Raw genomic sequence first — 15142 nt, 5'->3', positions numbered from 1 at the left:
CCAGGTCAGGTGAGTAGGGTGGGTGGGGAAGCACACAGCGGTCTTGTTTTTGGCCAAAAGCTCGTGTGTTCTGAGGGACAAATGAGCCGGCGCGTTGTCGTGGTGAAAGAACCACTCGCCGCTCCTCCAAAGTTCGGGCTGTTTTCTCCTGATTTTGTCTCTTAGGCGATTCATAACACCAGGTAGTACTCCGTGTTGACTGTCTGGCCTGTAGGTAGGTATTCGTGATGCACAACCCCCTTTGCATCGAAAAAAAACAGTCAACATCACCTTAACATTTGAGCGAACTTGTCGAGCTTTTTGGGGCGGGAGGCTGTTTCACCCACCCGTGAAGGATTTTCCGAGTTTCACAAAGAATTTCACAGAACAACGCTGTTCTTTCAAAGAGCCGATTTCTGCGGATTCGATTTTTCGCCGAACCCCACAAACACCATTTCACATAAACGGCCGTAACTAATCACCAAAACAAGATATCAACAAACGGGTTGATGGAGGTTACTTGGGAGGTTTCCGTGGACACAACGCCTCCAAGCGAATTAAAAAATAACCAACTGGAGGCGTTCAAAAAGTTCCCGAACTTTTTGAACAACCCACGTACATTTTCTTTTGATTTTAGAATTCACAATAACCATATAAAAAGCAATATATTTTTGTTTGTTTATTATATACTGTTGTCCAACAGAAAAGTAAACTATCTTATTTACAAATCTTTTCAAAGTAGACAGTTTGACCGGGCCCTTCTAAAAACCGGGCCCTAGACATTTGTCTCATTTGTCTATGCGATGATCTGGCCCTGCTCCTGCTCCCTCTGTTGGGTTTTGAGTTGTCACTACGTGACGAGGAGAGACCAATGGAGTGGTGACGGCAGTGGAAAAATCGATAAAACTGCATTTTCGGGAACTTTACAAGGTCTTGGGTTTTGGTGCTTAGTGCTCCCTTGCTGGGATTTAGTGCTCGTGCCAGAGATACAACGTAGGATGCTCAAGGAGCTGGTTTCGCCAACCCGTCACGTCCAGAATCATCGAGGTTCGATTTGTCCATCGAGGACATCTCTACACGTGCTGTGCATGCCCTGGTACCGACGTTCTCTGTGTCCAGCGTGCTGAAAATATCCAAGGACCGATCGAACAGTCGAACTTTTCCATTTTTACTGGAGCTGTTATAGTAACCCATCGTTGGATAGGCTTCTGCCTGACATATTGAATTATTGTAAGAACAATTTACGTATTTTATTAAACAGTTTTATATGTTAAACCTGTCTCGGTGAGTCATTCTGCGCCCACAAGACAGTAATGACTGCTCGGCTGTCGAAAACACCCCCCCAATAGGCTGACCTCACATAATTATATATCAAATATCAATGATAAAAAATTGACACTTTTGGATAGTCATCCTGAAAACAAAATGAAATTTAAAATGATTTAATTTTCTTAAAAATTATTTGAATATCAATGTATTTTAGTATTTCTAGTTTTTGACTTTATTATTTGTATAAGTAAAATAGATTTTGATTCTGTTACTTGGCTTGTTTTATTATTCTCGTACAGTGGTGCTTATACTTAAAATTTAATTTATTCCAGGAGGCTGTTTAAAGTCTGAATCAATTTTCTTCATAAGAAATAATGGAAAGTGAATTAATCTATTTCTAGACCCAGAACAATACTTATTTTGATGTATTTAAAACAGTAAATACACATAATTAAAGGTACAAGTAACAACTAAATGCCCTAAATAATCAACTAAAAAATGAAAACAATAAATAAAATACATAAATACTGTATAATAAAATGAAAATTGCATTTACCATTGACTTCAGCATCTTAAACATTGCTGTTAGATTTTCCACACATACTGCTTTCATGCTTTGCAATAAGTTTTTCTTTTATGTTAATCATTGATATTACAATTTCACTCTTAGACTTTGTTCCCTCCACACATTTCTTGGATGCCATGGTGAAAAAGTAAAAGTTATATTGAGTTGAACAGAAAGTTTTTCAAATTTTTAACAGCTGTTGTTACTTAATATAGATGTATGATTTAATTATAACAGTTGTGAAATTTAACATATTATTGCTAATGTGAGATGGTATTAGTAGCATAGCGTAGTGGGGGCGGCAGGGGTGGCCCGCCTCGGGCGTCACTTTTTAAGGGGTGGCAAAATTACGTTTTAGGGGGCAGAAAAATTTCACAATAAATAATAATAATATCTTGTAAGAATTTGAACCATTTTATTTCATATTTTTGTGCACCTACGATTCGGATCGATTGAAATGAGCACGGAATAGTGTTACCATCCGGACACTCTAGGAATCGATTCATAGTCCATGCGCTACCTGTTGATTTTTTTTTTTTTTTTGCTTATATGATTTATTTGTAAATATATATACCTCCAATATCCAATAGATCTAGGTCACTTACGTTACTCCTACCCAAGTCTCCCTAGTCACTAACTGATTTAGAACCGGCATGCACTGCGCATTATTCTTCACATTGCAAAATGACATTATGCATGTGTTAGGAACTTCTGTTCGAACAAACCTGACTTGCCGTCAGTATTGGCGATTTTAAAAAGGTGGCAACACTAGTACAGAATTTTTCATTACTTATTCTGTAACGAAACTGAATTTTAGTCTTTTAAATTGAGATACCTAAATGAGGGGGGGGGCGAAATTTTCCTCTGCTTCGGGCGGCTGACACCCACGCTATGCCACTGGATGGTATTTTTTATTTAGAAGTTTATTTTAAACTTTTTACTTCACGTTTTGTTTGAATAAAATCAAGTTGAAATATCTTCAGATGAATTCTTTTTATCTGATTCAGGTATATTATGATTTATAAGTTTCAGAAATGATATAACACCATACAAACAGGAAAAAATTTTGTAATGTTTATGGGAAAAAATGCTTCTAAACTTCAAACATGCCAAATGTGATTTATTTGAAGCTTCCTGCCATTTAATTGTTATGTTTATTATATCATATTATTTGATAAAATAATGATATGAAAACAATTAAAAATCAGATTAAGAGAACATATTTGCGCTGTAAAATATAATTATTTTAATTCAGCTGTCACTGTCCATTGTATCAATACTAAACAGATTTTAATAATCTTACTAAACAGTGATCAAATTTTATTGGGCTGCAATTTGAAAGCATTGTAGATCTATAAATTCCCAATGTCATCCATCCATCTCTCTGTAGGTCCTTCCTTAATCTTGAAAATGGAGATAGATAGTTGAAAGTCAAGATGGATATAGAAAGCTTAGGGGCAGGAGGCCCCAATTAACTATATATGAACTTCTGGTTTGCACCAGAATTGATGTTATTTCAATTCAAAAATTTCCCCTAAAAGGAGTTAGATAGATGATCAACATGACTGTTTTGCTAGTAGGAAAAGTACAATGTACAGGGACAAGATATTACTAATTTGAGATGGAGAGCATATATTTTAAATTAAATAAATTAAAAATATGATTAAAAATTGCAGCCTTGCATTTTGATGATGTCATAATAAATAATTGCTTGTAATGAAAATAATTTAATTGTTGATTAATGAACAATAATTTAAATGTTTCTGATCAGTTGACTATTCAATAACATGTGGAACCTCAGCAGACTGACTGTGGATCTCTTCAACTTTTCAATTATTTTCAAAAGTGAAGTATTTTTAGGCTAATAGGATGATAAGATGGAATATTTGGTTCAGTATCAATTTTTGTCACTTTGCTTCTTTCACGCAACAACCAAGGATGTCTTCAGCTAATATCTGTTTTTAAATAAAAATTAACAAATTAATATTTTTTTTTTATAAATAACCTTGATTAAATAGGTTTTAAAAAAATTTTGTTTAATAAACTCAGTATAAAACAAGAACAATTTATCAGAAATTTTGTCTGGAACTCCACTTATGTGTATTCACTTTTTTATAATTTAATCTAGCTTAAATTTTATAAATAATAATTAGACTATATTTTATTACATGCTTTAAATTTTGATAATACCGGGAGTATAATTGTAAATTAGAAAGTGCCAGCATGCTAACTGGCACCCTGAGTTTTAGTCACCACTATCTGTGGAGTTTGTATGGGCAAAGTGAAGTTTTGTGGTGGAAAATCTGCAAAATGGCTTAAATATGCCAAGAATGACTTACATATTCATAATCAGCACGAAAAATTCTTCGAGAAATAATTTTCTCATGGTTTTGATGGGTACTGAACTGTACATGATCTAAAGGCCATCCTGGATGTTTACAAAATACAAGGACTTTGTCCTGCTTAAAAAATAACTACCAGGAAGCCACCTTAATACACCCTGGCATGACTACAGTGCTGGATAATACTACATATTTGTTGGATTTTCAAATAAAATATTAATTATAAGTATTATAAATTTTCAATAAAATTTTAATTTTAATTTAATTAAATATATACAGTACATTTTTAGTTTTGGATGATTTTGTTTAAAAATCAAGTTACACATTTAACTTTTAAATCTTAATAATTTAATAAACAATTAATATGCTTTATTAATTCTTAAAATTATTAAATAATATAAAATATTAAGTAGTATTATTAATTTTTCAGGTATATTTATTGTTTGAAGTTGATAATTTGGAATATGCAAGTCCTTCAATAGTTTCTCAATGTGGTATTGTTTATACTGAATGTAATAATGTCAGCTGGAGAACCTATGTAAATTCATGGCTTGAACAATATGAGAATAATGAAATAATTAATGAACTAAATCAAATGTTTGAAAGTTTTTTATTGACTATTTTAAATTTTAAAAAAGAACATTGCAAAGAATTAGTGCCAATTACTGAATTAAATGGAGTTATTTCACTGTGTAAATTACTTGATTGTTTAATTTCAAAATATATGGAGGTAGGTTATATTTTATCAATGTAGTTTATTTTAAGTAATTATTAAAACAATAAACCTTTATACAAGTATCCTTTTCCTAACATAGTTTTGCTTAATATGCAAAATTAATTGTGGCAATTCCTTTGTTTATATGGCAGAAGTTTTAATTTATGCAGCTTTATCAGCTGTCTTTACTTAACATAGATACCATATTTTGATTAACATGATTTTGATATGCATGATAGGAATGAGGGATTAATTAACCACATTAATCAAGGGAAACCTGTTTATTGTTCATATAAAAATTTTTCTGCTGAAATTTGCTCTTGGATATGACTGTGTTTTTACAAATATTGTTTAAAAAAATCACAGATAATTTTGGTGTCATTACATTATAACATTATTTTGTGTTCTTAAATTTGTCAAAGTTTTAATAGTTCTATTTTTAGATAGTACTCTTTTTATCAAACATTGATAGATTGATTCCAATATTTCTCCTTTCCATAATGAAAAAGAGGTTTTAAGAATCTCAAAGAATTTTGAAGAAGCAAAAAAAAAAAAAAATAATAATAATAATAATAACAGAGAAAATGAATCATGTTGGTAATATTGGTAATAATTTTGCTTGATAAGCTTGTATAGTTAATGAAAGATGTATGGTTATCATTCATCCTTTATTTAAGAGGACAGTTCTTTATTTTACTGCTTTCATCAATAGATTTTTTTTTTTTTTCTAAAATAGCTATTTTATGCTTTATTTTGTAAATTGAAATTTGTGTATTAAAAGTTAAGTCACCAGTGAAAAGATCAAAGAATGGCTACATAATGATGAGTGTGTGCCTGTAGATGGGTTGAAATTTTAAAATATTTTACAGATAAACATGTATATTTTAAAAATTGATGAATTTTGCTTGTTTCCTTGGATCTAATTCCCTACCAAATAAGTATTTTCATTAGTAAACAATATATGGACTAATGGAATTAAAAATCAAAATATTGGAAGCATACATTTATACCAAATACAACTTTGACATTAATTGTATACAGTTTTATGAATTTTTAAAACACAAACCTGATTTATTCTTGTAAAAAGTATCAAAATTAAAATTTTTTAAACTAATAATATGATTTTTTATAATGCTATCTAAATGCTTATATTTTATAATAAATGTTACAAAGCTTTTTAGTTTTAGTGGAACAAATAAATACAACCTAGTTTTTTATGAAACAATTTTTGATTTGTCCTTTATTTTCTGAAAAAAAAATATGGTTACTGTACCATATAGCATAGCTGGTAATGTTGCCTGCCTAGCTTGCAATAGTTGTAGTTTTGAGTGCCATATCAAATTTTAATCTAAATTAATTAATTACTAACTACTAATTGTTAAATTTAGAGCAGAATGTCCGTTTTTTTTCAAAATTAAATTAAATTATCTATTTACTTTAATATCAACTGTTACGATTCTATAGATATTTATAAATTTATTTATATATTCAAAATATCTCTTTTGAAACAGATTAATTTTTTTAAAGTTGCATGTTTTTTAACTTAGTATTCTTCATATCATATACTTTTAATCAACAAATTTCACTTTCGAGTGGAATCAGGTGGATTTTAAAAACATTTGGGAAGTCACTTATTTACATATTTACTGGAAACTGAAGAGGTTCAGTAGTCTACTTGTATAGTTTTAATTATATAAACTGCAATCTGCATTGAATTTGATCAATATGTGTAACAGATAAGAAACACCTGAAAATTTTAATTAAATAAATATGAGAAAATACATCAGATTTAAACTTGGATATATACACAAGAAATAAGAGAATCTTTTACTATGCAGCTATCAAACTGACTTTGTTATTATTGGAAATAAAAATACTTTTTCTATTAAAGTAATTGTTATATTATTAGATTATTTAATATTTCGTATTAACTTTATAATAATAATTTTCTAAATCATGTAAATATTATATTTTTACATATATTATTTTCCAGAGAAATATTTCAAATAATCCACCTGCTTTACTTTTAAAACTGTTGTTCTTTTTTTCTGTAACTTGGTCAATTTGTGCCTCTGTAGATGACTTTGGACGTAATAAAATAGATAATTTAATTAGACAACTTGAGAGTTCATATCCTACTGAAAATACAGTATATGATTATTATGTTGATACTCTTAACATTGTATGGATATCTTGGTCTGAAAAATTACAACAAAACTGGAAATATGATTCTAGGTATTTTTTAAATTTTTTTCATCTTAAATTAGAAATAATTTCGAAAATATAAATAATCTATATAATCTAATTTATAATAGAACTATATGTTACATTGACAGAATAAAAGTGTTAATCATTTTGCAATTTATATAAATGCATCTAAACACAAATTTATCACATTAAGCCTTCTGCTCACAATTTTAGATACATTTTGTCAATAAATACCATAATTTGTTTAGTGTTATATAAATTTGTGTTGTATATGCATTGATTGAAATTGTATAATAGCAAATAAATTGGAAACAAAAGATTAAAAATATTAATCTTTATTTCAAAATTTTTAAGATTTTAACTATGCAAGAATTAACTTGTTTTTAAGAATTCCTCGAACTTTGAACCTAAATACTGTTTATATTAAAACAGTTTGTGATAATATATATTTTCTGCTTTTATACTTTAAACCATATCTAATAACTTAAGTATTTCTTGCAGCAGGATAAAAAGAGCATATGCAATATAATTAACAAAATACAATAGACCCTCCTATAACACTGTTGATAATTCCGTGTTATATGAATTTCATGTTGTACGAGTCACTTAGATTTTACAAATATATGAGCCGTTCACAGCCCGGCACACGTATTTGTAAAATCTAAGTGACTCGTACAACATGGAATTCATATAACACGGAATTATCAACAGTGTTATAGGGGGTCTACTGTATAACTTTTTTAACCTAAAAATATTTAAAATATAGATTTTCCATTGTTTTATTCATAAAAGTAGTTATGAAAAAATTAATTAAATTATTTAGAAAGTGCACATAGAGGTGATAAAGATACACAAATGATTAAAAGAACAAACAAAGATATATAACAGACATCTGTTTATTCAGTAATGAATATGTCCACTAAGGGCAGGTAGCTATACAGGCTGCTATATGGTGAGGCATACTATCAAATGAGGTGATTAATGGTTGCTTGAGGTATCTTTTGCCAAGCTGTGTCCACTGAGGCATGCATGCCAGCTATGGTATATAGTGTTGGTCCCCGATGCACCTAACCTGAGGTCCCACAGGTGTTTGATGGGGAGAGATTTGGCGAGGCTAGTGGCCAGGAAAGGATGTGAATTCTGTTTAGGCTGGTGAAAGTTTGCTGTATGATGTGTGGTTGGGCATTGTCTTGCTGGAACAGTATGCTGAGTACAGCATGCACCAGTGACTAAACCATAGGCCCCACAATTTTTGTGACATACTGATCCATTTGTTGTCAGAATACTGGAAATGTGCACTAGAACTGTCCGCTTATTGAACACGATGCCTCCCCAAACTATGTTGCCCAGTGTGGGGTAATAATGATGTCCAATGAAGGGACTGGCACATAGCATTCCCTGTGATACTTCCACACCTGTTCATGGCCATCATTACTCCATAGACAGAAGCGGGATTCATCCATAAACAATACCTGATAGCATTCAATGCTCCAGTTGTGATTATGACAACACCATGCTATGCATGCAGCCCTATGTCAAGTTGTTAATGGTACCCTCATTGCTAGTTGCTGTGCATGCAAGCCTGACTTCATGCAACCTGTTGTGAATTATTTGGATGGACACAGATATACCTGTTGATGGCAATAGGTGACTTCGGATGTCATATGCCATGGTGAATGAGTCCCAACAGACCATTTGGCAAAAGTCTGTGCACTCTGTTTGTGCATGGGTATTATCCACTCCTTCTTTAGCATGTTCTCAAATGTTCCTGCGTCCATCATGCTACACATTACTGGATGGTTGGTACTCATGTTGTGCCATCAACAAACTGGGGTTGATATTGAGATGTGGTTTCAGATTAAACATCATGGCTGAACCTTTCTTATAACCTGATCAGGTCCAATTCTATCTGAATATAAAAGGGAACCAATTAAGTAGAACTAAGGAAGATTTGGAAGATAAGAAAGACCAACTGAATTGTTCAATCCATGGACAAATTATATAAAAACCTGCATCTCAAGGTCATGGCATCCTTCTTCAATTGTTCTTCCCTAATTGCATTTTGCCAATCATCTTTCCCTTTGTTTTAGTGTGCTCACATCCACCAGTTTGCTTCATACATCTTTTAATCATGATCCTTGTCACACCATAGAAGACAACATTCTACACCACATGATTCCTTCATTAAGTCATATTATTAATGCTTCTCTTTGTGGCACAACAAACTCCAGGATATGGTCTTGTTCCTCAGCTGTTAACTAGTGATATTCAGCTTGCTGTCATCTTTGAGGCATTTTGTTTCTTTGAAAGTTCAGCTACCAGGATACACTAAATGCAAGTTTCTTGTGTTGTGCGATAGAACATCCAGCTGTGACAGAACACAGCATTAGACATCATGTATTAGTTCAGATCTGAATTTACTTACAAGTCTCAAGATCTTTTGGAAGAATCACTGAGAGACCGAGTGAATACATTCATTACAGTATTTCGACTTTTTTGGATTCTCTTCTCAAACATACCAATCAAAGGTGAATTGTAAAACTGATTATAGCAAAATTTTATAAGAACATTTTTTTATTTTATTAAATGGGAAAAAGTGAATGGAAAACCTGTCTGTGTGTAGATCATGCCCACACATGATTGTCTTGAACTCTTGACTGTACTGACAATTGCACACAGTTGGCAAACCTTACATAAACACACTGATAAGGTAAGAAATAACCATTGTAGGTCTTGGATGACCTGAGTTTACATGTTGGACTGGGAAGATGAACTTTGACTTTGATGCTCATAAATATGACAAAATAATGGTGAATTTGAAGTGCAATAAAATATTTCATTTAAAAGAAATATCACGAAACACCTAATAGAAACTCTTAAGAGACAAGAAAGAAAACAAGATCTATTAAAATATGAACAAAAGTTTCAAAGTTTGTTTAAACATCCTGTAGGTTGATATTGAGATGTGGTTTCAGATTAAACATCATGGCTGAACCTTTCTTATAACCTGATCAGGTCCAATTCTATCTGAATATAAAAGGGAACCAATTAAGTAGAACTAAGGAAGATTTGGAAGATAAGAAAGACCAATTGAATTGTTCAATCCATGGACAAATTATATAAAAACCTGCATCTCAAGGTCATGGCATCCTTCTTCAATTGTTCTTCCCTAATTGCATTTTGCCAATCATCTTTCCCTTTGTTTTAGTGTGCTCACATCCACCAGTTTGCTTCATACATCTTTTAATCATGATCCTTGTCACACCATAGAAGACAACATTCTACACCACATGATTCCTTCATTAAGTCATATTATTAATGCTTCTCTTTGTGGCACTTAATAAGTGTATGATTCTTCATGTCACTTCAGGATTTGGAAGAACCATCATATGTACCTTCAAGAGTGTGGTGTTTGGCAATATCTGGATGTGGATTTCCCCTTAACCATCTCATCAACAACTCTGCCCTGGACACGGCATTATCTGTATTCATGGTAGACTTTCGAATTATATATAGAAAGAACATCTTCATGGGATGACAATCTGAAGCAGATGAAGTAAAAATTAAATTCCTAAGTGCCCATCTATGTATCAATAAATGGGAAAATTTGTAAAGGTGTTTTAAGTCTAAATCCATTGGCACCCATAAACATGGTTTCTACATGCACACCTTTCTTCCATTTGTCTTTCTGGTGTGTGAACTTCAAATCAGGTGGTGACATTAATTGTTGTAACTTCCCACATATATGTACTATATAACCAAAATGTTTTATTAATTATTTTGGAATTAATTTTATTTTAAAAGATATTTCAATAATTATATTAACAAATTAATTATACTTTTAGATTTTATTTTTCCATAGTAAGATTTTTGATAGTTTTAGGTAATAATATAATAAATATTTTTTCAATTAAAGCTTGGATTTTTTTTTAGTATACCTTTTTATAAAATGATGGTACCAACAAGTGATACAGTACGATATAGTTACTTAATAACAATGATGTTACAGAAACAATATCCCATACTTTTAGTTGGGCCAAGTGGTCATGGTAAAACTTTAATTATAAATCATGTTATTAACAACCTTGATATTACAAAATACAGTAAACTCATAGTTAATTTTTCATCTCAGGTAAATATCAATTATTTAATATATTTTTTATTAACTAAAGTATATTATTCAGTAAAATTTTATAAAAATAAGTTATGAAATTAATATACATATATATATATAACTTTTATTAATTTTTATAATTTGTAAAATATAACTTTTTATTTTTCAAAAAATATTAAGTTATAATTTTTGAATTTATTAAATTTTCTTGTAATTAATTTAATCTCAAATAGCCAAGGGAATGTATCCACTTACTTTGAATTTGAGATTAAAGAAATTGTCAATTCTGGATATTGTTCTGTATTTCTTATATTGCAAGTTGTTTTTGTTTTTATAAAATTTATCTTCATTTTCATAAATAGTATTGTAATTGTGGTGTTCGTAATGAGAGTTACACGATCCCGCGAGCGAAATGGTACAAAATGAATCTCAATACAAAGTATTTTTTTATTCTCTCTGAACAGGTTCTTTACATAGGATCCCAACTTTACAACTTCCAGAATTTAATATGTATACAGGCATTCAATGTTTGTCCTCAAAAGCAGTTATCTTGCACACACGCGACAATCTGACGAGGACCGTACTCACTTACACTAACTTATACTAACTCAAAACTAAAAAATGGAAGAATAGAAGAAATAAAGATAGCTAAGGAAAGTAGTAGGAATACCCGGGTTTCTTGTGATGAGTCCTTTGGTGGGGGACAACTTCGGACTAAGTCGTCTTCCCTCGATGATCTCTCTCTCCACTTACTCGTCTTTGATCACCTTTTCCTTGTAGACTTTTCGTCTATAATCTTTTTCTTTCGGGCTGAGTCATCTTCCCTCGATGATCTCTCTCTGCACTCTCTCGTCTTAGATCACCTCTTCCTTGTAGGAGCACTCACTTTTTCACCTTCTACCTCTTCGGGATCTCAACCCAGAATGGCACCCTTTCTGTCCATTTTGCTTCAGGGCCTCACTCCCTCTCTTTTCGTTCTCCTTATCGAGGGAAAGATAATCCTCCCCCAAGGGCAAAAGAGTTAGACAAAGAAAGTTCTAGGAAGATTTAGACAAAAGAGAGTTCTAGAAAGAGTTAGACAAAGAAACAAAGAAAATCTAAGACTAATTCAATATAAAATATACAGAATATACAATATCATGGCCGACGGCCACATAATAATGTTTTTAATAAACACTTAAACAGTGATAAAAAGTTTTCAATTGACTTACAATAAAAGCCAGGATATAATTTGAAACAGCCAGATAGTCACCTCAATAGGTGAGGTGACTAGCTAACTGCTTCAAATGACAAAATGAGAGGTGTGTCCCAAATGTTCAAAAGGAAAAAAAGTAAAAAAAAAAAAAAAGCTGAATAAAGAGAAGTCCCATAAATGTACTTTAAAGTTGTTTATAAATACAGTGCATTCAATAACACTTAATTTTTAATATTTATTTCAGATGGTTAAATAGATTAACCAAATTTAATTTTATGTATTTCAATGTATTTTTACATTTATATACAAAGTATCAAGTTCTAATATTTTATATGCAATAGATTAATTTTATCGAAGAAATAAGTTTTTTGAAGTGTTCAATAATTATAAGATTACTTATGAATAATGGATAGAAAATAATATTTTTGAAGTTATTTATGAAAGATAATAACCAGAATGTCCTCCTTTGTTTACAATTACTTTGAAAATTTTCCCTGTCATCAAATTGATCAAGTTTTGAAGAAAACCCCAAAATTTCCAGATAATGTTAATGATATGGATGGGAGCATTATCTTGCTGGAACTGCCACTGATGATTCCCCCTAGTCTTTCTCCAAAGGAAGATAGCTTTAATTTCTAGCTGCTGGATGTATCCTTTAGTATTCTGCCTTTTTTTGGGATAGGCAATATTTGTTTGTTTGTTTTTTTTTTTTTCGCTCTCCAAAGGCAGTCCAAACCATTACAGATCCCCACTCCTTTGTCATTTAGAGTCATTTTCCTCGCCTTTCTTAAATCATGCCAATAGTATTGGCAACTATCAGGCCCATCTAAATTAAACTTTTTCTTACCTGACCACACTATATTCCTCCACTGTTCTTTCTAGGACATGTGATTTCTGGTCTAAGTCAGTCTGGCAACTTTGTGCTTGTCTGTAAGCTTTGGTTCTGACTTTTTTTTGACATATTTGAGATGATTGGTAATATGTACTACATTCCAAATGATCCAAAGTTTACTCCATATTTAGGTTTTGCAGCATAATTATGATAGTTTGTTTCATTCACAATTTCAGTTAAAATTGTTCATTTCTTATGAGAAATAAGTTTGTGCATCTTTTTAGAACTGCCCAGTGCCCTGAACGTTTAAGTGAAGAAATTCAACCAAGATAAACAGCAGGCATAACTATGACTGTTCTTAACTGCTTATTCATCACATAACTTCAAATAATTCCTGATCATTCAAATTGATCTGTTTTTTTTATCAATAGATCTTATTAACTCACCAGCTTCACTTAAAACATTTATTTTACCCTTTTCAAATGCTAAAAGTATCTTGCCTTTCACCCATTTTGCCTTTTCCAGGGATCAAACTATCCCTGAATATTGATAGTATTATTCCAGCTCACCTGTAATTTGGAACTGATTTTTTGGCTCCCATTCTTTGTCATATTTACTGTGCCTGTCTTGCATAGACTATGTGTCTTTGGCTTGATAGCCAATTAAATTTATTTTTATTTCTAAGCCTGGTAAAGCCTGGTTTTCCTGTGGTCAAGGCTTTTAGATATATTAACCTAATGTCTATTTATGTTAAAGACATTGGAGAAACATTTTGATAGTCATCTGAGGGACATTTGTTTGAGTAAGTTGTAATTCCATTCTCTTCAGTTTGCCTATCAATTTGATAAGTGTTATGAGGATGTTTTATAGAATTTGATTTTCTAAGTTGAGAAAGCATTGGATGTTAAGGAGAATTAAGTTATATTTCTTGATATTGAAGATGGTTTTGACAAAATCTCTTTTGAGGCTATTAAACTTGCTGTGCTTGAATATGGCCTTGGTACTGCTTTCATATGCTGGATTGGCTTTATGCTATACCTTCATAGTGTGGCGATTTCCTTTTTTAGAACTTAAGAGCATTTGCATTGAAAGTCTGTTCTTATGTGGTGTTATTTTATCCTTGTTATGGTGTTTCATTGTGGATGGTCTCCTGAGGAGCCTTAACAGTTCTGGAATATACAAACAATATTATTCTGTTTTTTATAGGAGAATTTACTGGCACTCTGTCAGACCTTCAAAGAGTTTTCTGAATTTCTATCCTGTGATAAAAGGGTGCAGTTTTCTTTTTCAGTCAAATGCCTTAGAGTTTTACTTGACTCTATTTTATTATACATTTTATGCCTTGAGATAGTGTTAGATAAGGCCAGGAAAATCTTCTGATCATGTAGCTGTACCCTTGGTGATACTTGGGGTCTTCATCCATGTCCTCTTTTGGATTTTTACTATAGTGGTTCAATCCATAATAGCCTATCTGCCTTAGTTTGGTGAATTAGGGTGCTTTGCAAGGGCTGTCAAAGTTGCAAAATTTGCATGTCTTCTTTTATTAGGGCCATGTCAATGATCCCAGACAGTTTTCTTGAGGTTCTATTGGGTTTTTTCCTCTTCATTCTGTTTATTCAGAATGAGATTAGAATGACCTTTATAACCTCAAGTGTAACAGTTAATTTATTTCTATACCAAGGACATATGACTTCACTGAGGGACATGATAGAGGACATCTTTTTGATAAGTAATGATAAAATGTTACCTCAGTTTGTTTGATACATGTTATCTGGTCACCTATCTTATTTGTCTTCACTGGTAAATAGGAAAGGAGACCAGATAACATGGGTAGAGTAATCTTTTATTGAAAGATATATATATTCTGATCTACAGATGTAGATGAATCTAAAACTGATAGTGGTATGAGTCCTGGCATTTGTG

The 15142-nt window shown here is 31.6% G+C and overlaps 1 protein-coding gene across 1 annotated transcript in view; it reads left to right on the top strand.

The window, feature by feature from the left end:
* The first annotated feature begins 4579 nt into the window (after window positions 1-4579).
* The window catches only part of LOC111628777 (dynein heavy chain 2, axonemal-like), a 31321-nt gene continuing 20758 nt past the window's right edge, over window positions 4580-15142 (top strand). The window contains exons 1-3 of the mRNA XM_023372623.1: window positions 4580-4885; window positions 6864-7105; window positions 11012-11210. Coding sequence (XP_023228391.1) covers window positions 4751-4885; window positions 6864-7105; window positions 11012-11210 — 576 coding nt within the window. The 5' untranslated portion in view covers window positions 4580-4750. The remainder of the gene's footprint in view (window positions 4886-6863; window positions 7106-11011; window positions 11211-15142) is intronic.

This window comes from Centruroides sculpturatus, unplaced genomic scaffold, assembly GCF_000671375.1.
Source record: "Centruroides sculpturatus isolate CEXI.00-Female unplaced genomic scaffold, Cexi_2.0 scaffold34, whole genome shotgun sequence".
Taxonomy (NCBI): domain Eukaryota; kingdom Metazoa; phylum Arthropoda; class Arachnida; order Scorpiones; family Buthidae; genus Centruroides; species Centruroides sculpturatus.
Note: the sequence above shows the minus strand (reverse complement) of the source record. Positions and strands in the feature narration are given on the sequence as shown.